This window comes from Aethina tumida, chromosome 3 (assembly GCF_024364675.1).
Source record: "Aethina tumida isolate Nest 87 chromosome 3, icAetTumi1.1, whole genome shotgun sequence".
In the NCBI taxonomy this organism is placed as follows: Eukaryota; Metazoa; Arthropoda; class Insecta; order Coleoptera; family Nitidulidae; genus Aethina; species Aethina tumida.
Window position 1 is genome coordinate 4022526 of NC_065437.1, and position 27875 is coordinate 4050400.

The following is a 27875-nucleotide window of genomic DNA, read 5'->3' on the forward strand; positions in this document are numbered from 1 at the left end:
ATTGTATAATGTAATAAATTTATAGTTTATGTAATTTTTAAGGCAAAAATTAAGAGAGAAAAACAAATAATACGTCAGTTTTCTAATAAGATATTAAAATCTTGTATTTTATTAAAACAATTTCAATAAAATTAAATTTTTAAGGCAAACTCTTCAATTCTATAAGACAATGGGAACATAGAATTATTAAATTTATATATATTTCACGTCCACAATTTTAGAAAAGTGTAAAACATGCTGTAAAATATTATATTAACTTACAATTAATATTTTATTAATATTTGTGGTCAAATTATTAAATTTCTGTTCTATCATACAAAAAATTATTCTTCTGGGAATCCCACAAACTACATTAACCAATTTTTTCGTCACAATCAAGATGTACTTTAATCACTTTGCTTTAGGTGCTGACGTTGTACTAACATATTTCACGCCCACCATTTTAGACTGGATTAAAACAAGGAGAGAGCTGTAAAATATTGTATTAATTTACAATTAGTATAATCTTTTATATAAGGTTTTAGATTCCCTTACATGTTGATAAGTGGTGTCTGTATGATTGTTACAAATACTTGTTTTATTTATAAATGAAAAGAATATCTGAGTTTAAAATTTTGGTAGAATTCAGCTTATTTTTATGTTCAAGATTTTATTGAAATTTTGATTAATTGTCGTTTATTTTAAAATAAATTAAATTCCAGGAGGTAATTTAAATTTTATAATGTAATAAAAAATATAGTTTATGTAATTTTTAAGGCAAAAATTAAGGGAGAAAAATAAATAATATGTCAGTTTTGTAATAAAATATTTAAATATTGTATTTTATTAAAACAATTTCAATAAAATTAAATTTTTAAGACAAACTCATCAATTCTATAAGACAATGGGCACCTAAAAATTATTAAATTTATATATATATATATATATATATTTCATCCACACAATTTTAAGAAAGGGTAAAACATAAAGAAGCTGTAAAATATTGTGATAACTTACAATTAATATGATATTATATTTGAGGTCACTGTTTTAGGCTCCCTTATATGTTGATAAGTGGTGCCTGTATGATTGTTAATATATGTAATGTTAGAAATATTTGTTTTATTTACAAATAAAAAGAATATTTGAGTTTTACACAACCTTTTATTGAATTTTTTTTTTCAATTCTAGATAATTCAGAAATTAATTTGAAGAGTCTCTAGAAATAGAAACAGGATTATGTAAAAAGTAATAATGATAAGATAAAATCCATTTATGATTACAATTATTTAGCAATAATAATATGCGGTCTGCTATTTGATTGAATAATAAAACAAAGGTTCTAAAAATAATGTTTATACTACAATTTTTAATGCCCCTCTTTTATTTTTAATAAATACATTACGAAATAACTTGCTAAAGTATAAAGTTTATTCTAATTACATTAAAATATGTGAATTCAGCAGTATACTTTTTAAATAAATAAATTATTATTTTGAAATTAATCAAAATAACTAGCAATATTAAACTGTTTACTTTCCATTTTAATTTATGTTAATTATATATTGCTGCTAAAAATTGAAATGGAAAATATTGTTAATAATTACACATAAAGATTATTAAATTAATTATTAATGAGATATTAACGTGTCTTTTGTTTATGTCAGTCTTTTAATAGTTGAATAATCTTACTGCTAAACTATACTTTCCATATGAAAGATCAAAGAACTTATTGTTATCTATTTTCTCTTTCTGTTTATGTAGTTTATTTAATGAAGGAGAACTTCATAATTCCCCTTTCTATGATTATTTAATAATTTAGTCTAAAACTTTAATATTATAAGTTTAAAAACATTGGAAATCATTATGTTTAATATAATTTTATTGTACAAATGTCATGTACAATAATTAATGAATAAAAATAGTTAAACAATATAACTAAATATATTTAATTTTTAGTTTTTAGAAAATAGATTAAAGAGAGTAATTATATATAATATAATTATTAAAATATTCATAAAAAATAATAAAGTAAATAAAATAATAGAAAATAGTTTTTTTTTTGTTATAGATTTCAACTGAAAACAAAAATGTTTTAATGTCAATTAGATCATTCATCTTGTAACTTTGTTGTTGTGATTTGACCATACAAATAAGAATGAATTAAAATGCAGAACATGTTATAATAACGGTGAGTAATATAACGGTACAGAACGCAAAGTCACACTTTAAAAACACTGTGACCCAGATACTGAACCATTATTAAACAGTGGGAAAACTACACCTAAAAAATTAATAAACAGGATCAAGTTAATGTACACAAGTAATAATCCAAAAATCCTACGGTATACTAGGGGAGCAAATCATTCAAAAATCCCGCTCATACTCCAGCATTTTCGATGACTCAATCTAGAACATACGTTGTGTCATTTCGCAGCGATTCGAACACATCAGACAATCACTGACAGTTTCGCCTAGTGACACATAGTAGAGCCGTCCGACGTGGGCCAATCGCGTGCGGCCAACGAAAGTAACCTCGTCCAATAGCCGAGTGCCTCGTTCAAATATCGACCAATCGGGAGATAACACGAGATATTCTATACATATATTCGGCGTGTCAAATAATTTTCCCCAGATCAGTACGAGACAGAAGCCGGGCAGTGTACAGCAGAAAATTATTGGGAGAGTACATTGAGGATTTTTATACATTTGTGAACTGTGTGTTCTTTTATTTATTGAGGTGAGTTGCCGGTGGGATTTTTATTGATTTTATTAGTTGCGAGTGCAGTTTGACGATTTTTACATACGTCGGCTTAGGCCGCAGGTGTTCTAGAAATTCTGGAAGTATGTACCGTTAATGTACTGTAAAATATTCATGAACGAGCCTAAGGATCAGTACGTCGTTGGGTTTCGTACAAGTCGGCGTTTTAATCTGTAATTTGGCTTTGCCAACGTGTCACGATTACATCTTTCATTTCGTATTTTCAGATTTACTAAGACCAGAGATGAGGTTGCACCTTGCTTTGGGCACTCTGTGCCTTATAGCCGTTGTTTTGGCTAAAGAAGAGAAGAAAGGAAAGGAAGAAGTTGGAACTGTAATTGGTATTGATTTGGGTACTACCTATTCATGGTAAGTCAATTATTTGAGTATAAAATTTAGAACCAATATAGGCTTTTAATTATTAACATATGTAGAATAATAATGTGAATTAATCACAATTAATTAATCAAGTCTTATAGTCATGTTGTTTGCTATCTGTTCTAATTGGACTTTGTGAAGTACCAGTGATAAAGAGTTCATCAACATGGAATTAATGAATTCTATTATTACAGTGTCGGTGTGTTCAAAAACGGCCGTGTGGAAATCATCGCCAACGACCAAGGTAACCGTATCACCCCCTCGTACGTCGGTTTCACCGCCGATGGTGAGCGTCTGATCGGCGACGCCGCCAAGAACCAGTTGACCACCAACCCCGAGAACACGGTCTTCGATGCCAAGCGTCTTATCGGACGTGACTGGAGCGACCCGACCGTCCAACACGACGTCAAGTTCTTCCCCTTCAAGGTGATCGAGAAGAACTCCAAGCCCCACATCCAGGTCGAAACGGCACAAGGTAACAAGGTGTTCGCCCCCGAGGAAATATCCGCCATGGTTCTGGGCAAGATGAAGGAGACCGCCGAAGCCTACTTGGGCAAGAAGGTGACGCACGCCGTCGTCACGGTGCCCGCCTACTTCAACGACGCCCAACGTCAGGCCACCAAGGACGCCGGTACCATCGCCGGCCTCAACGTGATGAGGATCATCAACGAACCCACCGCCGCCGCCATCGCCTACGGCTTGGACAAGAAGGACGGAGAGAAGGACGTACTCGTCTTCGACTTGGGCGGCGGTACCTTCGACGTGTCCCTCCTGACCATCGACAACGGAGTGTTCGAAGTAGTGGCCACCAACGGTGACACCCACTTGGGAGGTGAAGATTTCGATCAACGTGTCATGGACCACTTCATCAAACTGTACAAGAAGAAGAAGGGCAAGGACATCCGCAAGGACAACCGTGCCGTCCAGAAGCTGCGTCGTGAAGTCGAAAAAGCGAAACGTGCCTTATCGTCCAGCCACCAAGTCAGGATCGACATCGAAGCCTTCTTCGAGGGTGACGACTTCTCCGAAACCCTCACCAGGGCCAAGTTCGAAGAGTTGAACATGGATCTGTTCCGTTCCACCTTGAAACCCGTGCAGAAAGTACTCGAAGACGCCGACATGAACAAGAAGGACGTTGATGAAATCGTCTTGGTCGGAGGTTCCACCCGTATCCCCAAGGTACAACAGTTGGTCAAGGAATTCTTTGGAGGCAAGGAACCATCCAGAGGCATCAACCCCGATGAAGCCGTAGCTTACGGAGCCGCCGTACAAGCTGGAGTACTGTCAGGAGAACAAGACACCGACGCCATTGTGTTGTTGGACGTCAACCCTCTGACCATGGGTATTGAAACCGTAGGAGGAGTCATGACCAAACTTATCCCACGTAACACCGTCATTCCGACCAAGAAGAGCCAGATCTTCTCCACCGCCTCCGACAACCAGCACACCGTCACCATCCAGGTTTACGAAGGTGAACGTCCCATGACCAAAGACAACCATCTGTTGGGCAAGTTCGATCTCACCGGAATCCCACCAGCACCAAGAGGCGTGCCACAAATTGAAGTCACCTTCGAAATCGACGCCGACGGTATTTTGCAGGTATCCGCCGAAGACAAAGGCACCGGAAACAGGGAAAAGATCGTCATCACCAACGACCAGAACAGACTCACTCCCGACGACATCGATCGTATGATCAGGGATGCCGAGAAGTTCGCCGATGAGGACAAGAAGCTCAAGGAGCGTGTCGAAGCCAGGAACGAGCTCGAAAGCTACGCCTACTCGCTCAAGAATCAATTGCAAGACAAGGACAAGCTTGGCTCCAAGGTTTCCGGCGACGAAAAGACCAAGATGGAAGAGGCTATCGATGAAAAGATCAAATGGCTGGAAGACAACCAGGACACCGACGCCGAAGAATACAAGAAGCAAAAGAAGGAGTTGGAAAGCGTTGTACAACCAATCATTGCCAAATTGTACCAAGGAGCTGGCGGCGCCCCTCCACCAACAGCGGAGGAAGATGAAGACCTGAAGGATGAATTGTAAAAAGTGCAAGACTGATGATAAAAAAAACTTTAGCCAAGTGATGACTGTGTGTATGATTGTTGTGTGATCCAACTAGGTATTTAATTTTTTAATTCATATTCTGTGACTGTCCGTTTAGTATGAATAATTCATTTTTGTATTTATAAAATAGGAAATGTTTTATATTACAAATGTTTACCTATTTCCACAGGTAAAATTATTTATTTTGTCGTGTCAAATATGAGTGTATGATAACTCATACATTTCACATCTCTCATTATTTTTTTTTCTTGTACACTTGTATTTGAAGCCTGTTAAAAATTTACAATAAACTCATTATTAAAAGTTGTCTGTGTTTTTATTTATGAGAGTTCTTCACCATCTTTTAATGTATAATGTATAAGTAGAGACATTAAGTGCTCCTAAATAAGAAACAAAAATGGAACTTTTTCTTTAAGTCAAATTCAGCTGTGATTAATTAAATATTATACCCTGAAATAACAATAAAAAATTAGTGTGAAACAAATGTCTCAATAAATTCTCATTAAAATTAATATAATTTCCTTGAATTCTTTAAATTTGAAATAAATAATCAAAAATTGAGAAAATATTAACATATTAACGTTTTTCAATATAAAAATTCTATAAATGCATCTAAAATGTTGCTGACACATAAAAAATATTGATTTATTAATCAATAATAGTAAACAAATGAATTTCTTATTTCACTACAATACAATATGTCTTACAAATAGATTTAACTAGTTATTAAATTCTCATTAAAATATAGTGTAGAATGAAACAAAATGTTTTTAATTTAGAAGTATTATTCTTCTCATTTAAAATGGATAAATATTAATACGATTTTCTTTGAGTCAAATTTAGCTGTGATTAATTAAATGTTATACCCTGAAATAACAATAAAAAATTTTTAAATGAAACAAATGTCTCAATAAATTCTCATTTAAATTATGTATTGCAGAATAAAATAATGTTTTTAATTAAAAATAAATATAATTTTCTTGAATTTTTTAAATTTCAAATAAATAATAAAAATTGAGAAAATATTAATATTATATTATTTCAATATAAAAATTCTGTAAATACATCTAAAATGTTGCTGAAACATAAAAAATATTGATTTTTTATTAATATTCTCAATAAAATGGATAAATATTAGTACGATTTTCTTTGAGACAAATTCAGTTGTCATTAATTAAATGTTATACCCTGAAATAACAATAAAAAATTAGTATGAAACAAATGTCTCAATAAATTCTCATTAAAATTATATATTGCAGAATAAAATAATGTTTTTAATTTAAAATAAATATAATTTTCTTGAATTTTTTAAATTTCAAATAAATAATAATAAAAATTGAGAAAATATTAATATGTATATTATTTCAATATAAAAATTCTGTAAATACATCTAAAATGTTGCTGAAACATAAAAAATATTGATTTTTTATTAATATTCTCAATAAAATGGATAAATATTAGTACGATTTTCTTTGAGACAAATTCAGTTGTCATTAATTAAATGTTATACCCTGAAATAACAATAAAAAATTAGTATGAAACAAATGTCTCAATAAATTCTCATTAAAATTATATATTGCAGAATAAAATAATGTTTTTAATTTAAAATAAATATAATTTTCTTGAATTTTTTAAATTTCAAATAAATAATAATAAAAATCGAGAAAATATTAATATGTATATTACTATGTTTTTCAATATAAAAATTCTGTAAATGCATCTAAAATGTTGCTTAAACATAAAAAATATTGATTTTTTTAATCAATAATAGTAAATAAAATAATTTCTTATTATACATTATGTTTTATTAGAAGATCTAACTAGTTATTAAATTCTCATTAAAATATAGTGTAGAATGAAACAAAATGTTTTTAACATTATTCTTCTTATTAAAAATGGATAAATATTGAAATAACAATAAAAAATTAGTATTAAATGTCTCACTAAAAGCTAACTTGTCAATAATTCTCATTAAAATTATATATTTCATAGTAAAATAATGTTTTTAATTTAAAATAATACATAATTTTCTTGAATTTTTGTAATTTTGAAACAATAAATAATAAAAATTGAGAAAATATTATCATACATTATAATAATGTTTTTCAATATAAAAATTCTGTAAATGCATCTAAAAATTTACTGAAACATATAAAAAATATCGATTTCTTTAATCAATAATAGTAAATAAAGAATAAAAAATTCTTAATACACAATAAATGTATTACTAAAGGTTTTAACTAGTTATTAGTTTCTCATTAAAATACAGAGTAAAGTGAAACATGTTTTTAAATTGATTATTCTTGTAATTAAAAATGGATGAATATTATAACAATTATTTCTCATTCAAACCATTTAAATTCAATGCATTAAATTAATTAATTATTAAGTTTATAGTAATAAGTTCTAGACTTTTAAGATATGAATTATGCTTAGTTATACTTGTGAATTATTAATTTAACTGTAAATGTATATGCTAGTCGACAAAATTCCTTATAAAATTGATGAAGCTTTTGTTTTATCATCTCAATAAATCTCAATAATTTTATCTAATTATACCTTAAAACAATATAAACTAATATTAAACAAATGACTCACTAAAAACTTGTTAATTTATAACCATTATTATAATAATAAATCAATATTTATAAATTCATGAATCCTGTTTAACTATTATTTTTTTGTTATATTATTAAATTTATTATATAAGAATAACAATTTTAATTAAAGATGACTTATTAAAATTTCAAAATTATTAATTTCCTTGAATAATCACAAAAAAATTGAGTGAAAATTAATGAAAGACTCCATTAGCAAAAATATATTTATTTAAAACTTACTCTAAATGAACTTGAAACAAAAGTGGCATAACTTCTTCTTTATAAATGCTGCTGGTTATACCATGAGTGATTTTTAAAATATGACTCGCCTCGTTAAGGTGTTTTTTTGCGTTAGTTATATCATTATGATACAACAAAATTTTGCCCAGCTTTAAGTGTAATAATCCTGTAAGTGGGTGTATTTGACCATAATATTTGCTAAAAAATATAAAATTGAAGTTACAAATTAAGATATTATAAATTAATTAAGTTACTCACTAAAAACTATCAATTAATTCCAATCCATACTCTTTGGCATTGTTAAATAACTGGAAGTCAATACTGCTTTCAAATGCTAAGTCCAGTATTTTTACGTGTTTTAAGTTGTGTCTGTAAAGTACTCCTTTATGTTTGTCCAAACATAATTTGCATGTATCCAAATCTGATTAACAAATTAAGGATTAATTAATGTTACAAATAGTTGACGTATCTAATATACACTATTATCTTATTGGACACACGAAAGTCCTACAGGATATGACAGCAAATAAACAGGTAAGGATACATGTGAATTGCTTCATGCTTTCTATTTGTGCCGTGGTAAATTCCATGACTTCTTTGTACCGTTCCAGAAATTCCTCAGTGACAACCTCTCCACATTTCTTGCATTTATCACCGGGTAGTACCATGTTGACATCTATGTAAAAATCGCATTTAGGGTCAGGGCATGCAGCCCCGGTCATTTCAGCCATAGGTTCCGGTTCCAGACAGCGGGGACACTCGCAAAGAAAGTAATAGGTTTTCTGGAGTTCCTCCTGCCTGTCCTTTGTGGTGTTCAACACGTCAATGTAACTAATAAAAATCTGTAACAATTAAATTAGTCACTAAAAAGTACTCAACCAAAGACGTAAAGGTACCTGAGACCAATCAACACAGGGCAAGTCCTTCAACGCCCTTATCTGTATGGTGGTACCATCGAACACGGCCAGGGCGTTGGGCTCGCAGGAATGATCGAGTATCGAGGCGGCCAAGTAAATGCCGGTGCCCAAACTTTGCAGCTCCTGGTTGCATATGTTGAAGCTGTTCACGCACATCTGCGAAACACGGCTAATTTGGAGATGAATCGTACGCGTGAATGGGATACTTAATTCTTACCCTGCCGTACAGGCCCATCAGTTCGGCCGAGTTTGGTATGCGGTCGTTGCCGAGGAACTCGTACAGCACTCCGTAAAGGGCGGAGATGTGCTCCATTCGTCGTTGGTCGTTTTTAACGTTTGGGTAATCTGGAAATTGTTACACTCAACTGATGGATTTACTTAGTTTTGTCTAAGGTCGTTGTGTTAGGTTAGTCGATTTTGGCTTCTCTCTATTGAATAACTTCTCGCTGATTATATAAAATTATTTAGCACAAAACCAATATGAAATTATATGTTTATATTAAAGTAAATTACCATACCCTGAAATTTAAGATTAGATACAGTACTTCCTTGTAGGTGCTTTACCATGCATGGAGTACATACAGATAGTGCCATCTTTGAAGAAACAGCGAAAACTTACTCTGTTCTTAATAGGCTGATTTTTCACCAAAACCGACAAATTAGATAAAATCCAAAAGAGACACTTAAGGTTTTCTCAAACTTGTGTGACCAAAATCAACGAATATATTTTTCTTGATTAGTAATCATGTGCGATTAATGATAATAGCTAAATGACAGTCAGTAGTGATTATTAGCAAAACAAGGTCCAGGATTGTATTTAATACGTTGTATAATAGTAATTAACTACCACTCACATAATTTCTAATTTATCCAACAATCAAAAATGTACATGTTGCAGATATTTTAAATGTACCACCCTATATCACAATTCTAAAAACCTTTAGAAAATGTACAAGTATTTAAGCGTTGTTAATGCATGATGAACTGATTGAAGTCGTCATTTAAAACTTACGGGACATGAGATCTTTGAACATCCGATAACCAGTTTCTGAATAGTACTCCCTGACTTGATCGCCACCCTTTTGGATTTTTTTAATCAATCTCGACAAGAGCCTCGCTCCATCGGGCACGATTCGAGGGGCCACTTTGCCTAAATTGCGACACTCGTGTTTGTGGATGTCCCATCCCAATTTCTGGCATCCTTTACCACAGTAGAAGACGTACTTACATCCTGAGCATTTCGATAGTTGGCTCCTGAAATTATGTTCTTGAAATTAGTCTGCTAAACTTAGAATAAATGGTTTGTTAATGACAATAATTACTGGCTTGATGCTTTAACAAATTGGAGACAAACACAAAATCATTTGTCAACTAATATTGGTAATAATTGAACTTGAACAATTTGTTTTTGGATCGGAAATATTGAGTAAAATATTTTTGTTCCTTATATTTTAAATAAATATTTTATTTTGTAAGGAACTGGAACTGAAAAATATTTTAAACTAACGTATTTTATTTGATATATTTTTTTGAAATTATGATTAATTTTGTAGCATACAGGACCCAAAGAAGTTAAAATAATTACATTTAACATTAGAATTCATAGTACAACATTGTTAAATGTAACAAATATATTTGATTAATTCCTTTTGGATTCATTATACTTTATTTTATGGGAGGAATTACCTTGAATCTAATTTATCATTAACTATTAATACTTATCTATTAACTTTTAATTTAATGTTATTATAGTTAATACATATTTTTAGAAGCATAATACTAGTTGACATTTATAAGGTACGTGACTAGTCCAATTTAAAGTTCACATTGCATTATAATGTCAAGTACAATTTAACTAATTTGATTTACAATTTATCAAAACAGTACAAAAGTGCAAATAGTAATTAGTAGGAATTAATGAATATTTAAGCTCATATGTAAATTAAGTATATTTAATTTATTATGGATATTATTTTAGTATATTTTATTATACATTTTCTGAAAAAATAATTTTATTAAATAACTTTTATCATTAGTTTTTACACATTATTCAGAAAATTTAGAGAAATTGAAGATATATTTTTAGAAATTTCTTATTATATAATGTATAATTTAATTATTTACTTTCAAAAATATTTTTAAATTACAAATAAAAATAAAGTTAGTCAATAACAACAACAAAATATTAGATATTTAGGTGCTATCGCATTAAATAACAACAAAAATAATTATTTAAAAAATACACCCCCATACCTGTGATACAAAATAACTTGTGGAGTCATAAAAACGAGGATTTCAACGTTTATTAATATTTTAAAAATTAACAATAAAATAAAACAAAATATTCTTACTTTTTGAAGCAGTAATCACAGTAGTCAGTCCTGTATTTGGAACTAAGGACATAAACAAAGGGCTTTTCTTGATGGATTATGGTGCCAGCTTTCACTTCACGTTTTTTAATCCTCATATCGGATTCTGTAATAAAACCAAAACGGTCCTTACTGTCTAAAGAGCAATTACTGAAATGATTTAAGATTTAAGCTCACTCAAAGGTATTTATAAAATAGGTGAGTACATGTACCGACTATTTTTAGACAGTGTGTTTTAAAATAACTATCCCATCCATCATAAACATTACGGTTGCGGCTCATTTGAACTTGAAAATTTACATGTTTAATACGTTACACATGTTTATTTTATTGTGTTACAATGTTAGCCCACTTTGGTATCTAATAAAAATGACCAAACAACGTATTATTATTACGCATTTAAAATTTATTGAGTCAACAATTTATGCAGATATAATATTTTTCCTTATTAATTGGAAAAACTGCTCATAACAATTGTGAAATTATAAATAAACCTACCATGTGACATTTTTATTTGTGGGTTTGTTATTTTACAATTCAAGGTTAGGAATGCTTGACGTTCAAAGTACCAACTTACAAATATTATTCGCACATTTATTCGTCCTTAATGATTTATTTTTTGGCCATTAGTATCTCATAAAATGATTGATATGTAAATTATGTTTGTACATTTCTTAATTACTTCGCCAGACTCGATTATATCGGCCTTCAAAAGATAAACATTTTGATTATCACGTTGGTCAACCCGCAAATTATTTGTTTTGTAATAAAGTGACAGTTCAATAAAAGGTTTTCAAAGACGTTCTACGAATGTGTATAACAAAGTTATAATGAACTGTTTAAAATGGATGTCCTGAATTTAATAAGGAATTATAATAGTGAATGGGGGTCGGTAGCTAAAGAGACGTGGCTCGGCAATATTTATACTTTTATACTGGAATCATCAAAGGTAATTTATTTAAATTTATTTCTCATTGTTCATTATTAACGTGCTTTATTAAAATCAATTCTAGGTAGTGTTGCTTTCTGCTATTGGTGTATTATGCTTGATTGTATCAGTATTGATTGTTATAATAAGGAGATGCCATCGAAAAGGTACTAAATTAACCCTTATTAATTATATTATGTTGACTAAAAATTTGCTGTAGCCTTTCGCCCTCAAGAAATTTTAAACAAAGATGGAAACAGATTCAGGAAGCGGGACAAAGCCTTGTTTTATGGCAGAAAGATGATCAGAAAGGTTAAAAACATCTCTGGCCAAGTGAGGAACTCTGGACAAGGCAGGAAGAGAAAAATGGTTATGAAATTTGCCAGAAGGCTGTTGCAGCTCAAAAAGGAGAATGACACAGAGCAGCTTAAGGTACAAATTTTGATTTACAACACACACAACAATTATCAAATGATGTACACTTTTCAGTGCATATTCACTCCAGAGTAATTGTATTTCAAAAGAACTGCTGTTATTTATTAATGTCATTTAATTAAATCACTGATAAGGTATTTACAACTTATTGATATTCCAGAAAGTTGCTTCTTATCTACTACTACTAATTGCTTCAATATGTTTTTTATAATAAACTTATTGTAAGCACATTATTTAGATTAGATTCATTGTTGCTTTATCACATTTTTATTGATCCATTGAAGGTCTAAGTTATTATAAAAATTACAGCCATGCAAATTATTAAATTACTACCAATTTGAGTTACAAATTACTACTACTAAATACCGCAGTATTAATAAAAATTCACGTTAGTAAATAATTTTAAATGGATAAACTTATTCCAAATTTAGGTTCTGGAGCCTCCAGTGGAGTATCTTCAAGAAGATATGCTGTCCGATGATCGGATGCCACCGGACGCTTTGTACATGCTGCAAAGTATTAGAGTGTTTGGTCATTTTGAGAAGCCAGTGTTTTTGAGACTCTGTAAACATACAGAAATCGTCAACGTTAGTGCAGGAAGTTATTTATTCCGAATAGGTATATTATTGTTGATTATTTTTATTGCTTTGTGTAACCTTGTATTAATTTACAGGTGATGCTGATGAAAATGTGTATATTGTGCAGAGTGGAAGATTGAATGTATTTATTACTGGTGCTGAAGGAACAAGTTCGTTGAAAATCGTCAAACCTGGAGAGTCTGTCACGTCTTTGCTCAGCTTTACTGATGCTTTAACTGTGAGTTAAATTGTTTATTTATTTTATAATAGTATAATAAGGTTAGTTTTATTAATTTCAATTTTTTCGTCCTCCAACTGTTCTCTAGATTTATGAAAAAATATTTTAAAATAGTTTTACAAACAATACATTAAATATACTACAATGTAGCTGTAAGTAAACATTAGTTATCAGTGAAATATATAAATATTTATAATTTTAAAATAAACAACCGACATATTTCTTTAATTTTTACCAATATGTATCATTTAATAGTGTTAAAAAATAGAAATATAAATGATTATAGAAGTTTATTTATGATTTTGATTGTTTCTTTCTTGTCTGTGGTGAAATTATGATATCAAAGGAAGGATATGCAGTAACGAAATAATCGAAACAAGTTTATTTTTGTTATTTAAAACTTTACGTCACCAAACAAAATAAAACTTGGTTTCCCCACGTGTTTTGTGGAAGGTTAAATAATTTATTAGAACCTTGAATAAGTTGTTTCTTCAAGTACTATATCTAATCTTAAATTACAATGTATGGTGGTCCACTTTAGTGTAAACAAAGTTCTGAAAATGTGTCAAATAAAGGGTAAATGTGGATCGATTCTTGGATAGTCTTAAAATCATCGAAAACTTATTCAAGCCCCCAATATATTTTAATTCCTAGTAGAGATATCACGTAAATTACTATTATTAATGATATTTTTTTAGGGAAACCCGAATCCATACAAGACGGTGTCTGCCAAGGCCATAGAGGACTCGACGGTCGTCAAGCTCCCCATGTCCGCCTTCAAGGACGTGTTCCGCGACTACCCGGACATATTCATCCGCGTCATGCAGGTGATCATGGTGCGTTTGCAACGCGTCACCTTCACCGCCCTCCACCAGTACCTGGGTCTGAGCGCCGAGCTGGTGCGACAGGGTCCGAAGGCCAAGAGCAGCAAGACCACCCTGGCCAACGCGTCGCCGATGAAGAAGAAAAAGGACGAGGGCCTGTTCGTGCAGAGGGAGAGCAACGGCATCGAAACGAGCCAACCGATTCCGGTGCCCGGACACAGGAGGAGCCGGTCCTCGTTCGACTCGAAGTCGTTTTCGCCGAACACGCCCGACATGCTGGCCGACACGGAGACCTGTTCCAGTTCCGGCGGAAATGTTAGTAACTGGGTACGACCTTCGAAAACTAACTCTAATTTAAGCTTAATTTAATCAAATTTATAATTAAGTACTTTAAATTTTATAAATTTAATTATTTTCTTACACTATTTGATTTTATTTTACATTAGATTCCGGACTTGACGGCCAACCAAAGGAAGCGCCACTCCGGCCCGGAACCGATGGACGAGGAGGACATAATCGAACAGGCCACAGAAGCCTTCGTGCGTGAGCTAGGCCTGGAAGACCCTTTAACATTAAAGGGCAAAGTGGAAATGAGAGAGGTGGCAGCCGGCACGTATCTCATGAAAGAAGACTCCAACAAGGTAAATTTAATCAACCCTCATTACCACTCGGGCGTGTCTCAAAGGTCAGGTATTGAAACGTTTCATTCTCTTAACAGCCGATTATTTACTAGGCCAAGAAACGTAGCAGACACAAGTCCGAAAGTCTGTTTCTGTTGGGAGATTTCGTGCCGGAATTCGCAGAGGTTTCGTGTCAACGTTGTGTCGGCGTCTATCTAATTGCTTGTCGTGTGTTTTATAGGACGTGGCGTTGGTCAACGTGATATCGGGGGCGTTGATCGTCTCGCAGAAGGTGACCGAAGGTGAGGAGGAGGTGCACATGTTCACCGCCTATCCGGGCGAAATTGTGGGTGGACTGGCTGTCATCACCGGTGAGCCCAGCTTCTTCACCATACGGGCCAAGCACTTCACCAGGATAGCGTTGCTGTCGAAAAACACTTTTTATGGGTAAATTCTTATTATTATTTCAAACCAAAATGATTAATTTCGTTGTTTTTTGTAGTTTAATGAAGGAGCAACCGAAAGTGGTGCTGTACATAGCGAATTTGGTGGTCAAACGTTTGTCTCCGTTCGTAAGACAAGTCGATTTCGCCCTGGATTGGCTTTTTATAGAGTCCGGTAGGGCCGTGTACCGACAGGACGACGACAGCGACTCAACCTACATCGTCCTTTCGGGCCGTTTGAGGTCCGTAATCACGCATAAAAATGGCAAAAAGGAGCTGGTGGGAGAGTACGGCAAAGGAGATCTAATCGGAGTGGTAATTCATTAAAAAAAACCATCCAGTTCCTTCAGTTATAACCCACAAAATTGTTCCTCAGGTTGAAATGGTGACGCAAACAAAACGTAGTACCACCGTGATAGCAGTCAGGGACTCGGAACTGGCCAAGCTTCCCGAGGGTTTATTCAACGCCATTAAGCTAAGATTCCCCATAGTGGTCACCAGACTTATTAACTTATTAGGCCATAGGATATTAGGGTCGTGGAAGAAACCGGCTATTAATATGGCACCTACTAGTTCAGCTTTCGACAGCAGACCGTCACAAATGAACTTTTCAACGGTGGCCATCGTGGCGGCCTCAGACGATGTTCCTTTGACCGCTTTTACTTACGAATTATACCATTGTTTAAGTGCCATAGGTAATTATAAGTAAATTTACACTAGTTTTTTGTTTAATATATGTAATTTTCAGGTTCAACTTTAAGACTGACCTCCGACGTGATAAAAAAGACCCTAGGCGCCACAATAATGGACCCCAACAACGAGTACCGTCTGTCGTCGTGGCTCGCGCAGCAGGAGGACCAGCACAAGATCTCTCTCTACCAGTGCGACTTGGCCTTGACGGCGTGGACGCAGCGCTGCATCCGTCAAGCCGATTGCATACTCATAGTGGGCCTCGGCGAGAATCGGCCGTCGCTCGGCAAGGTGGAGAAGGAGATCGAGCGGCTGGCGATGCGCACGCAGAAGGAGCTGGTGCTGCTGCACAGGGAGGACGGCAGGCCGAACAACACGATCGCCTGGCTGAACATGCGCACGTGGATTCAATCGCACCACCACATTTTGTGTACCAATCGGCTTTTCTCCAGGAAATCTCTCTCTAGAATTGTACGTGGTGGTCTTGAGGTTTATTTGTTGGTGCTTATGTAGTTGTTGTTTCAGAACGAATTGTATTCAAAAGTGTGTGCGACGGAACCCAACATCCATTCGGATTTTTCGAGGTTGGCCAGATGGTTGACGGGCAAATCTGTAGGCTTAGTACTAGGAGGTGGAGGTGCTAGAGGATCAGCACACATTGGAATGATCAAGGCTATTCAAGTAATTATTTCTTATCAAATTAAGAAAATTAATTTATTAACTTATTATTGAAGGAGGCCGGTATACCCATAGACATGGTGGGCGGAGTCAGTATAGGAGCATTCATGGGTGCCCTCTGGTGCAAAGAAAGGAACATGACAACCGTCATACAAAAGGCCCGCGAGTGGTCACACGTAAGCCACATTACTTTAACAATATCTCCCTAAACAAAAACACATTATTTTTTATAGAAAATGACACAATGGTGGCGTCAAATCTTGGATCTCACTTATCCGATGACATCGATGTTCAGTGGGCGCGATTTCAATCAGACAATCAAGGGCACGTTCGGCGAAACGTACATAGAGGACTTGTGGCTGCCGTATTTTACGGTCACCACCGACATCACGTCGTCTTGCATGCGCATCCACAGACATGGTGAGTCGCTTTGGCCGCTTGTTATGCTGACGTGCTCACATGATTTTGCATCGAATTCGAACACTTGAATGATTTGTACGTTGCGTGTGATTTTATTTATTTTCGTCCACGTTTAATAGTACGTGTACAAAGACAAGTTTGTCATGTGAAGGAGGAAGCTTTCTCAAATGGACCCATAATTAATGATTAATCATTTTAATTGAATAATCAGCCAATATTTGCCCAGTTGTAGAGAAAAATGGAGAAAATTAAATATAATAGGAGTCCAATATGCAAATTCTAGGACAAAATTCTTTAATATTGAACAAATTCTCTTAAAAAAACTGTCAAATTTTTAAGTTAAATTCAGTTAAGAAATGTCAATTTTGAGTCAAACTAAATTCCATTATTTTTTATACAAAAAATAACACAAAAATCGAAAACTTTGTATTCTTATAAGATTCTTAAGCATGTAAATTCTAAGACAAAATTTCTTTAAAATTGAACAATTTTTAAGTTCAATTCAGCAAAAAATGTCAATATTTAAATAAAAATTCATAAAATTCTATCATTTTTGTACAAAAATGAAAACATAATGGAAAATAATATTCTTATAAGATTCTAAAATATGTAAATTTTAGGACAAAATTTCTTAAAATTGAACGAATTTTGAGTGAAATTCAGCAAAAAAATGACAATTTTTAGATAAAAATGCAGAAAATTCCTTCAATTTTTGTACAAAAATGAAGAAATAACAGAAAACTTTATTAACATTCGTATAGGATTCTAAAATATGTAAATTTTAGGACAAACTTCCTTAAAATTAAACAATTTTTAAGTTAAATTCAGCAAAAAATGTTAATTTTTAGATAAAAATGCAGAAAATTCCATTATTTTTGTACGAAAATGAAGAAATAATGAAAAACTTTAACAATATTCGTACAGGGTTCTAAAATATTTAAATTTTAGGACAAAATTTCTTAAAATTGAACAATTTTTAAGTTAAATTCTGTAAAAAAATATCAATTTTTAGATAAAAAAGCAGCAAATTTCATCAATTTTTGTACAAAAATGAAAAAATAATGGAAAACTTTAAAAATATTCGTATAGGATTCTAAAATATGTAAAAAGTAGGAACAAATTCCTTAAAATTGAACAATTTTTAATTTAAATTCAGCAAAAAAATGTCAATTTTTAGGTAAAAATTCCGAGAATTTTAGCAATTTTTGTACAAAAATGAAAAAATTGAAAACTATCAATATTCGTATAGAATTCTAAATTATGTAGCGGAGCATTTAAGAAAGCTTTAACACATAAATTAATTAAAAATGAAACAGAAAGTCACATTTTGTTCAGAAACTGCATTTATCCAAATTTAAATTAACCCAATCAGACCTTTCTTGATTACTAAATCCTAGTTACTTTCAGTTTTCAGTTAATCATAAAAGTTCCATTAGGAAAGTAAAATTTTCAGCAGGGGTAAAACTGAAAGTAACTAATAAATAACTGTATGCACTAATTTGCATCATTTGATTTTTTTAAAAGCGAGTAGTTGCTTCCACATTGTGGTCGTGTGTTTGAAGTGAATGTTCAAATTGTGATTGGTTAACCTAACTGTTGCACCGTTAATTATTTTTGCCGTGCGAAATATACAAATTATGTTTTAAATGAACATAAATTCGAAAACATGCAAATCACATTGTAGTGTGTCGTTTCAACGATGCTTATGGTATGTATGTAGATGTAGTCGAAATTTCGTTTGTGGACATGTGAAATATGTTCTGTGTGTCGTATTGTCCGGAATTTTTATTTTTTATTTCAAATTACTATCGAAGTACGGCCAAAATTTTCAATGAAACTGTGCAATATCATCTGATTTTGATTTGGGAATAATCATTCTTATTATACATATATTAAAAAATAAGTAATATAATAGTTTTTTGACACACTAACTCTCGCTTTTGCCTAGGGTATGGAATTTTTATTATTATTATTATTATTATTATTATTATAAGTGTGTCCATTTTAAATTAGTTGCTTTTGTATAATAACCCTGTTGAGATTTGGCACAGTCTAAATAGACAAAGAGGTAAGATAAAATTTTCAATAAACAAAAATTTTGCCATGTCTAATATCTAATAGTTATTCCAATATTTGAAAATTAAGTCAAAAGTTGAGGAAGTAAAATGTAATATTGTTAGATTTTCGTATTGAAATAATGTTTTAGTAAGTTCAACAAATATTTCAGATTCTTTTCAGCAAGTTTATATATCTAAAATGAAAGATTAAAAATTTAAGCAACTATTAAGCTGGACAATCAAAACGTGATGGAAAGACAAATTTCTCTACTTTTTTGTTTGTAAAAATAAGATTGCAGCATTCATTTTAATAAATTTATTTAAAAAATATTAAGCAATTATTAAACTATACAACTAAAATATGGTGAAAGGTTGAAGTTTTGTACTTCTACATTTTTAAACCAATTTTGATATACAGTCACGTCTTATATTTATAATAAATAAGGTTCATTTTAATAAATTTATGGAAAAGTATTAAGCATTTATTGAGTAGAACAACCAAAACATGGTGAAAGGCCGAGTTTCTGTACTTTTACCTGAATGTTTATAACTTCTACATTTTTAAACCAATTTTGGTATACAGCCATGTCTTTTATTTATAACAAATAAGGTCTAGCATTCATTTTAATTAATTTATGAAAAAAATATTAAGCATTTATTAAGCAGAACAACTAAAACATGGGGAAAGGCTGAGTTTCTGTACTTTTACCTGAATGTTTATAACTTCTACATTTTTAAACCAATTTGGATATACAGCCATGTCTTTTATTTATAATAAATAAGGTTCTAACATTTATTTTAATAAATTTATGAAAAAAATATTAATCATTTATTAAGGAGAACAACCAAAACATGGTGAAAGGCTGAGTTTCTGTACTTTTACCTGAATGTTTTTAACTTTATAAATAAGATTCTAGCATTCATTTTAATAAATTATACACAACAATTTTGTTTGTTAGAATCTGAAATATTTGTAAATTAATAAAAAACAGACTACAAAAATCTAATAATATTACATAAGAATTTACTGTTAAAAGTTTGGATAAAAAATAATTAATAAAAATCAGCAAAATTTTTATTGTTAATAAGTAAGATATAAATTTAGTCTTTGAACACTGAAAATGGTTTATAGTAATATAATAATCTAAAGAAATTCTATTATTATTCAGTATTTCAATATTTTCATTTGTACTCGAATAATGCATATAAAAAGGTAAACAGGGAAAGTATTTTAGTTGGATTTATGCCTCTAAGGTATGGTGGGTTAGAAATTAACTACAACTCAAATCAAAGATTAATTTTATTTATTGAAAGGAATTTATTTAAAGGTTGATTTCTTATCAGAATTATCTTTTTTATGTCAAAACATCAAATTGGAAAATGGTGATCTATTTCGACTGGGTCAAATGAGACGAATTAACAATTGATTAGTGCGTAAAAAAATTAGTCCCTGAAACAATGTAGTGTAGCGAGCGTTTCCGTAGGCTCTCTATGGCGTTACGTACGGGCGTCCATGTCCCTCTCCGGATATATGCCGCCGCTCTGTGACCCTGTAGACGGCCATTTGCTACTAGACGGAGGTTACACTAACAACCTGCCAGGTAATTAATATATACAAATTTGGTCGTTTTTTATGTGTTCACTAAAAACCAGTCCTATGTTCTTTATGAAAACGTTTCACTAAAGCTTATACAATAAATGTGAAAATTAATACACGATTAACCAGTGAGACGTTTTGGTAATGAAGGCATTAATGACCAGTCCGAGGCATCAGTGAAACAAGGTAAGTGCCTATAGTCGGTCCGACAACACAACTCATCTAGAAAGTCAAAGGTAACCAATCACAATGGAGAGTGCCCTCGAAAACGATACCAAAACAAATTTGCAACCAATCACGTTTTTTTTGGCATTGGAAAGAGTTTGTTTAAGTCATGCACTTGTATGTATGTTGCTTTCTGAAACTCATGCTACAAATAACCTTTTTTCTCTCCACTTTTTTCTGAGACTTTTACAGGGTTTTTCAAAATTGTGTTGCTAAGAAACTAGTTAAATGTAATTTTTATAATGAGCGTTGAGAGATAATGAAAGGACTGCGCATGTAGACTTAAACAGACCGTTGTTTGTGTCATGATTTATTCGAGGAATTAATTGACAGGTCAATTGTGGCGATACGTTCGGGCCAGTATGTCAATCGTGGGGATTTTTCCCCCGCTATGTGATCCTGTAGATGGACATATGTTGGCCGATGGTTGCTATGTAAATAATGTGCCAGGTAGGTTTGCACTCTTCTTTAATGTTTTGTTTCAGGATTCTAATTATTTATACATAGTTTTACGGTAGGTATTACACTTTTAATGTTTGTTTTTAAAATTCCTAGACAACATAAATGAAAAAGTTAATAGTTGTTGGTCATGTATTGTTTTTAATTGACTTTATTCTGTTACGTTTCAATTAGTGATATCTTCATTCATTTTCAAACATATCCCATTGTATTCTGTAATGATTATCTAAGTATTCACTATAGGACTCAGGTAATCATCAGGTATACCCAATTCTTTGCATTTAAAACACGTGGAAAACACAGATCAAACCATAACAAGTTAAAATGAAGAAATTGAGAAGTTGTCATTTCTTAAAAATATCATATAACAAAAGAGAAAGTAAAAAAATAAGAAGAAAGGCCAATAAATGTAATATTAGAACTATATTTACTTCCTAAAAGGTCACTAAGACACAAAGTATGGAAACTACTCATCCAGTGAAGTTCCAAATATTAAAAATTCCATATATCAAAGTAATAAAAAAAGAAGAATGGTCAAGAAATTTGATATTAGAACTGTATGTACCTTTTAAAAGGTCACTGAGAAATAAAGTGTAGAAATTACTCATCCAGAGAAGCTCCAAATAGTAAAAATATCATATATCAAAGGCCAAAGAAAGAAATTAAGAAGAATGGTCAAGAAGTGTAATAGTAGAACTGTATTTACCTCCTAAAAGGTCACTAAGAAACAAAGTGTAGAAACTACTCATCCAGAGAAGTTCTAAATATTAAAAACTCCATATATCAAAGTAATAAAATAAGAAGTATGGTCAAGAAATTTGATATTAGAACTGTATGTACCTTCTAAAAGGTCACTGAGAAATAAAGTGTAGAAATTGCTCATCCAGAGAAGTTCCAAATCATAAAAATTTCATATATGAAGAAGTGTAATATTAGAAGTGTATTTATTTCCTAAAAGGACACTAAAAAAGAGTGTACAAACTACTTATCCAGGGCAGAAGCCCAAAACCTTTTCATCATCATTTGTTTGAAAACAATAGAATACCAAGGTAAACTTCTCACATTAAAATCAATTAAAGACAATATAAATGCAACAACTATTAACTTCAAAGATGATAAATGTACAAAACAGGGTGTTAAAATGTAAATAAAATATCATTTATTGTTTTTTACTTCCAAATTTAATTCATGACACCTTGTATACTTATATAATATTTACCAATTGTATTTATAACAAAAAACCAAACGTTTTGGGTTTGTGATAAAGGCAGTTGGCAAATATCCCCTCACAAACGAATCCAGATAAATCAAGCTGCGAAATTTTAGCTGATGTAATGCGCAGCCTCGGTGCCAACCACATCTTGGCAATAGACGTTGGGTCCGTAGACGACCAAGACTTAACCAATTACGGGGACGATTTATCGGGCTGGTGGCTGCTGTGGAAAAGGTGGAACCCCTTCACTGAGGCGGTGAAAGTTCCCAACCTGCCGGACATACAGTCCAGACTAGCTTACGTCAGTTGCGTCAGACAACTGGAGGTAATTTAGCTGATGTTACCATCAGTCCATAGATTGTAACAATTTTGCTGCAGGAAGTGAAAAACAGCGACTACTGCGAGTACATTAGGCCACCGATAGATAAGTACAAGACGCTGCAGTTCGGCAGCTTCGACGAAATCAAGGAGGTGGGCTACCAGCACGGCAGGGCGTATTTCGAGGGGCAGATGCGTGCGGGCAACCTGCCCATATTTAAGCAGGCGGAGGTGCACAAGACCAGCTCCAGCGAGCACAGTATTTCGGGGTACACGTTCACCGATCTGGCCCAGATGGTTTGTAAAGTGGCACGGTACGTTCCCCAACATAACTCAACTTAACATTGTTCTTAACATTCAATATTTTTTATTTGAAGGCCTTACGAAGAGGAGTCTTCTAGTCCCAGCTCGTCGGACGACGAATTCGAAGATGGACGTGGTGGTTATGCGTCTGAACCGACTGTAGGATTTAGTGATAATGTAAGTTTATGTAACAAGTCCTTGGTATTAATTTATATGACTTTTGTAATTTAGTATGACAGGCAGCAAAGTTGGCATGGACACAGTATTCCTAATGATTACATTCCAAGCTTGGTAATACCTTTTTATTAACATTTACTGTGACACTGTCTCAGAAACGCTTCTAGAGGGCGAAGGTTTTGTTAGATAATAGCTACATTGTTGTTAGTTGTCTAATTATTTTCATGTTGCTAATGTATAAATGAACAAGTAATTTATAAATATGGTAATATTTCAATTTAATACATAATTAATAATTTAGGAAGATTTAGAGCCAACTTTTAGAAGAAAGTTCTTTTAATTATATTATGGCCTTGAATAAGTTCCCGCCATTTTTTGCAGAATAAAAGCTTTATTTAAGTAATTCCCCCAATTCTGGATATTCAAATTTTTTTGGAGCTCCAGAACGTCCTTTATTTTCAAATTCTATGTTAAATTATCATACACTGAAATGTATGGGTAGATGGAGTACTTCCCCGCCGGTGAATTACCTGTAGAAATTTCATCCACGGAGTACTGCTACTGCCATCTTTGAAGAAACAGCGAGAACGTATTCAAGTTCCTAATAATATATTTTTCTAATTAGTTTCAATAAAAATACAACCACACTCACGAAAATTAGAGTTATACCTGTTTTACACATGCCAATTTATTACTACGTGCTGGAAAATTGAAGAACAAGTTTAAAATTTCAAGTAAGTTGTTTTTAAATTTTGATGCTACCAACTTTAAACAAAATTTGTTTGAAATTTATACAGGTAACTACAGTAACTTAAACTAAAAATAAATATGTTGCCCCCACTGGCGAAAAATTTAAACATGTAACATCCAAATTAATTAATAAGTCGGACAATAAATTGTCGTATAAATTGGTGTAAGTAAAATAACTATTACTCAACACGTTGACATTTACAAAAACTTAAATTTAATTGTACTTTAGGTTTTGTATTCATTCCATTAAATTAACAGTCCCTAATTATAAATCACCCTCACCAAACTTGTACCCTTAGTAAAACAAAAAATAAAATAAAATACCTTTCGTGTTTTAGGACACAACAAATTTAAAGCACATGAGACGAGCAGGTGGATCGTTGTCACTCTCAGAGAACGAAATGGAGTCCGAAGACGAGTTTGACCTCAAACGTCATAAATAGATTTATTTAATTTTATAGGTATTATATAAATTATTTGAGTTACCATTTTTTTAATATACGTAATTCCTAATTTTTTGAGTTTCCTTCGTTAAAAAAATACCAAAAATAAACGATCTCTGTATATTTTTTGTAATAATAATAAAATATATCGAATTAATTAATATTTTATTTGTTAATAATACACATTTTTTGTAAATTCTTTATTGTAGAAAAATATAACAAATATAAAAACTGTATATAATAACAATTCTTGATAATTTTATGATGACTGTGATTACAAATTATGGTCATTATTAATACATGATCTGTACTAAACTGAAGTAATATAATTTTATTTTTAAATAATACAAAGGTGTAAAAATTTTATATTGTAGAAAAATATAACAACTATAAAAAACGTATTTATTAACGAATGTATACTGTTAAGTATGTTCCCAAAAAGTTTTAAAACTTAAAATTCTTTTCAATACTAACAACTAATGAAATGTTTGATAATTTGTCATGATTCAACATCAATTACAGTCACTATTGCCTTTAATTAAGTACATAAATCTGTACTTATTCAATAGTGGACAATTAACTTAATGTTCCCCTCAAATTAGGATCAAGAACACCCAAGACAGCTCCAATGAGATGTAAAGACCCAGTCACCAACAAATCGTATTCCTGCTTCGTTCCTTCTAAATATTCAATGGAGTTCAATACTGAAGTAAAAACTTTCACTGTGGAAGTGTTCAGTTCGTTTTCGTTCAGCTTCAACCACACCATCATGTGTTCTTCGCATCTCTTAAGTTGTTTATCTGTGGTATGAAGGTAAGATATATTATCTAAAACGTTACAAGCACATGCATAACCCCAATGAATTCTGAAAATTTGTTAACAGGTGCTAAACATTCTTAAGATGTTCTTTAAACATCAGCAAGTATTTAAAAAATGATACAATTAACACACAGGCATAAAGCAAAAATGTGTTAAAACCCATTTTTTTCATTTAAATATGTGAGAATTGACATAAATAAAATAATTCTTAATCTCTTTTTAGACATGCACATCATTTAAAATAAATTATAGTAATTAAATATTGATGTATAGTATTCAATGTAATTTGCAGTATTAATCTGTGGATATTTTTATAATACATGCATGATTATATGCATAAAACAAGTATTTAATAGCAATTTAATGTCATCCACATTAATGTAATGATTTTAACATGCATCTGTGGAAATTTTCATAAATAAAATAAATAAAAAATTCTTCCTAATATCTCCTAATTTATTGGTTTACCTGATTTGCTGTCACTTATTGATTGATTTGGAACAAAAGCCACCAAATCGAACTGTTGCTTGTGCAACTCCTTGAGAATTGTCTCTGAGTCTCTTTCCCCTGTGAGATTAAACATTAAAGCTTTCTTTTTTTTCGAGTTTTTGGTTTTCTCACTAAACCATTTGTTGCACACATTAATACTTTCCATTGTGTGAGCTCCATCCAAAAAATAACTGAAACAAATCACGTCAATACATTTACTGTTGTTCTTACAACTTAAATACTTACCAAATTTTATTCCTCTTTCGCATTTCGAAACGGCCTGGCCAAGTGCACGTTTCAACACCTATTATGGCCAATTCCAAAGAAAATCGCTTACCGTTGTTATTACCCGAATCTAAAACCTTTTAATTAATTAATTAGATAATTATCGTGGGTTTCACTGACTTTCAATCCAAGATTTACAGAGAGCCAAAGCCAAATTAGCATTTAAGTTAATAATATCTGAAGGGTAGAGGCTTTCATTGAGGCTGTAATTCACGTTGACTACTTCAAGTTGACTCTGAAATCATGTAAGATTAGTTTGGAGGATATTTAAACTGTGAATAGAATTTTACCTGTTTTTTGGCACTTTCTTCCTTTAATACCTTCATGGCACTGTCTACTTGTGGTACTGTAAAAGTTTTACACCCACTTTTCATAATACCTGCTTTATTCCAAGCTATTGACTCTATGGTGTCCCCCAATAAGGTGGTGTGGTCAATACCCAAAGATGTAATGCCTGCAACGTCTGTTTTTCTACAAATATTGTGTTATGATGTGCCTCGACAACTAATAGTTTTACCTTAGGGCATTAGTACAATCATATGCACCTCCAATTCCAACTTCTATGATTGCTACATCTACTTTCTTTTCCACAAACACGTGAAATGCCATGACTGTCATGAAACCAAAATAAAGTGGCATGTCATTTTCATGGCTCTAAAATAAATTTCAAATGTCAATGAGTGTGCATAAAAATTAAAAAGGACACTGGTACTTTATTGTCATTAAGTGTGTTGTAGATTTTCCAAAAGAACTTGACGAAGTCTTGTTTCTCTATTGGCCTGCCATTAATTCGAATCCTCTCCCTCACTTCCAGTAAATGAGGTGAGGAAAAGAAGCCAGTTTTGTAGCCATGATGTCGCAAAATGCTTTCGGAAAATGCACAAGTGGTGCCCTTTCCTTTGGTCCCCGCCACATGAATTACAGATAAGTTATCTAACTTATCTAATGACATACCAGATCTACAACAAACGTATTATAATATAAACAATTCTTGTGATAACACATTAATGGGTCATTGCGACACAGATAATAATTAAATGAAATGAATGAAAAATACCTTTCTAAAAACTTCCTGGTTTCTAAAGCAGAATGATGCCTGTGCTGTGTCTCTTTGGACTTTTTGCCATACTCCTGAATGTAATGGGCGTTACTTTGTAACGAATTCAACTTACTTACGGCCGCCTAAAATTAAAAAATTAAAACTATGAGGACATTAAATAATTTTAATTTTACCTCGTATTCTTGCTGAATGTTCGTTGTCATCTTCTCGGACACGGTTTTTTTAACTGAAAACAAAGAAACTGTTCTGGTGAAGCTCTTGCACAACATTAGATCACTTTAATTATTGGTTATTGGCACGTCGAATCATTGAACATATCGGTTATTTGGAATTTGAAACGTGAGGTTAGACATTAACGTCCTTGAGTGTCAACATTGTAACTACTTAAGAAGCTGTAACTGCTTCAGCAACTTCTAAAATGTTCCTTAAAAAATATTAATTTAATTTAAAAGACACGTTTTTGCAATTGTATTGTTGTGATTAATGAACGAAGTAAATTTGAAATGTTTAAAGAAAATTGT

At 32.1% G+C, this 27875-nt stretch overlaps 4 protein-coding genes across 11 annotated transcripts; 2 read left to right on the forward strand and 2 right to left on the reverse strand.

Annotated features, from left to right (window-relative positions):
- Positions 1-2590: 2590 nt before the first annotated feature.
- Positions 2591-5485, forward strand: LOC109602923 (endoplasmic reticulum chaperone BiP). Its single transcript, XM_020019366.2, has 3 exons — positions 2591-2719; positions 2968-3109; positions 3313-5485. The coding sequence occupies exons 2-3, from the start codon at positions 2985-2987 to the stop codon at positions 5156-5158; spliced, it is 1971 nt and encodes a 656-aa protein (XP_019874925.1). The 5' UTR covers positions 2591-2719; positions 2968-2984; the 3' UTR covers positions 5159-5485.
- Positions 5486-7985: 2500 nt separating this feature from the next.
- LOC109602912 (histone-lysine N-methyltransferase SMYD3) lies at positions 7986-11838 on the reverse strand. The gene is made up of 8 exons (XM_049965732.1): positions 11804-11838; positions 11288-11411; positions 9949-10190; positions 9154-9281; positions 8916-9092; positions 8564-8861; positions 8278-8440; positions 7986-8217 (listed from the first exon to the last, which is right to left on the reverse strand). Exons 1-8 carry the CDS (start codon positions 11811-11813, stop codon positions 8016-8018), a joined length of 1344 nt encoding a protein of 447 aa, XP_049821689.1. The 5' UTR covers positions 11814-11838; the 3' UTR covers positions 7986-8015.
- A 231-nt stretch (positions 11839-12069) lies between these two features.
- On the forward strand, positions 12070-24858 carry LOC109602930 (neuropathy target esterase sws). Of its 7 annotated transcripts, none has more exons than XM_049965724.1 (21): positions 12070-12254; positions 12319-12400; positions 12454-12665; positions 13100-13286; positions 13342-13484; positions 14183-14635; positions 14755-14949; positions 15170-15375; positions 15431-15686; positions 15748-16066; positions 16120-16532; positions 16587-16742; positions 16796-16915; positions 16973-17159; positions 20701-20817; positions 21372-21488; positions 22824-23035; positions 23089-23342; positions 23406-23508; positions 23563-23622; positions 24597-24858. In XM_049965724.1, the coding sequence occupies exons 1-21, from the start codon at positions 12150-12152 to the stop codon at positions 24699-24701; spliced, it is 4002 nt and encodes a 1333-aa protein (XP_049821681.1). In that variant the 5' UTR covers positions 12070-12149; the 3' UTR covers positions 24702-24858. The 7 variants fall into 7 exon arrangements, with proteins under 7 accessions (XP_049821681.1, XP_049821682.1, XP_049821683.1 ...); XM_049965725.1 differs by having other exon boundaries at positions 14183-14623; XM_049965726.1 differs by lacking the exon at positions 23563-23622.
- A 234-nt stretch (positions 24859-25092) lies between these two features.
- On the reverse strand, positions 25093-27810 carry LOC109602921 (folylpolyglutamate synthase, mitochondrial). 2 transcript variants are annotated; one of them, XM_020019364.2, is made up of 9 exons: positions 27528-27810; positions 27352-27476; positions 27007-27253; positions 26812-26948; positions 26585-26765; positions 26415-26529; positions 26256-26364; positions 25989-26200; positions 25093-25501 (listed from the first exon to the last, which is right to left on the reverse strand). In XM_020019364.2, exons 1-9 carry the CDS (start codon positions 27621-27623, stop codon positions 25278-25280), a joined length of 1446 nt encoding a protein of 481 aa, XP_019874923.2. In that variant the 5' UTR covers positions 27624-27810; the 3' UTR covers positions 25093-25277. The 2 variants fall into 2 exon arrangements, with proteins under 2 accessions (XP_019874923.2, XP_049821688.1); XM_049965731.1 differs by having other exon boundaries at positions 25093-25528; positions 27528-27809.
- Between the last annotated feature and the right edge of the window lie 65 nt (positions 27811-27875).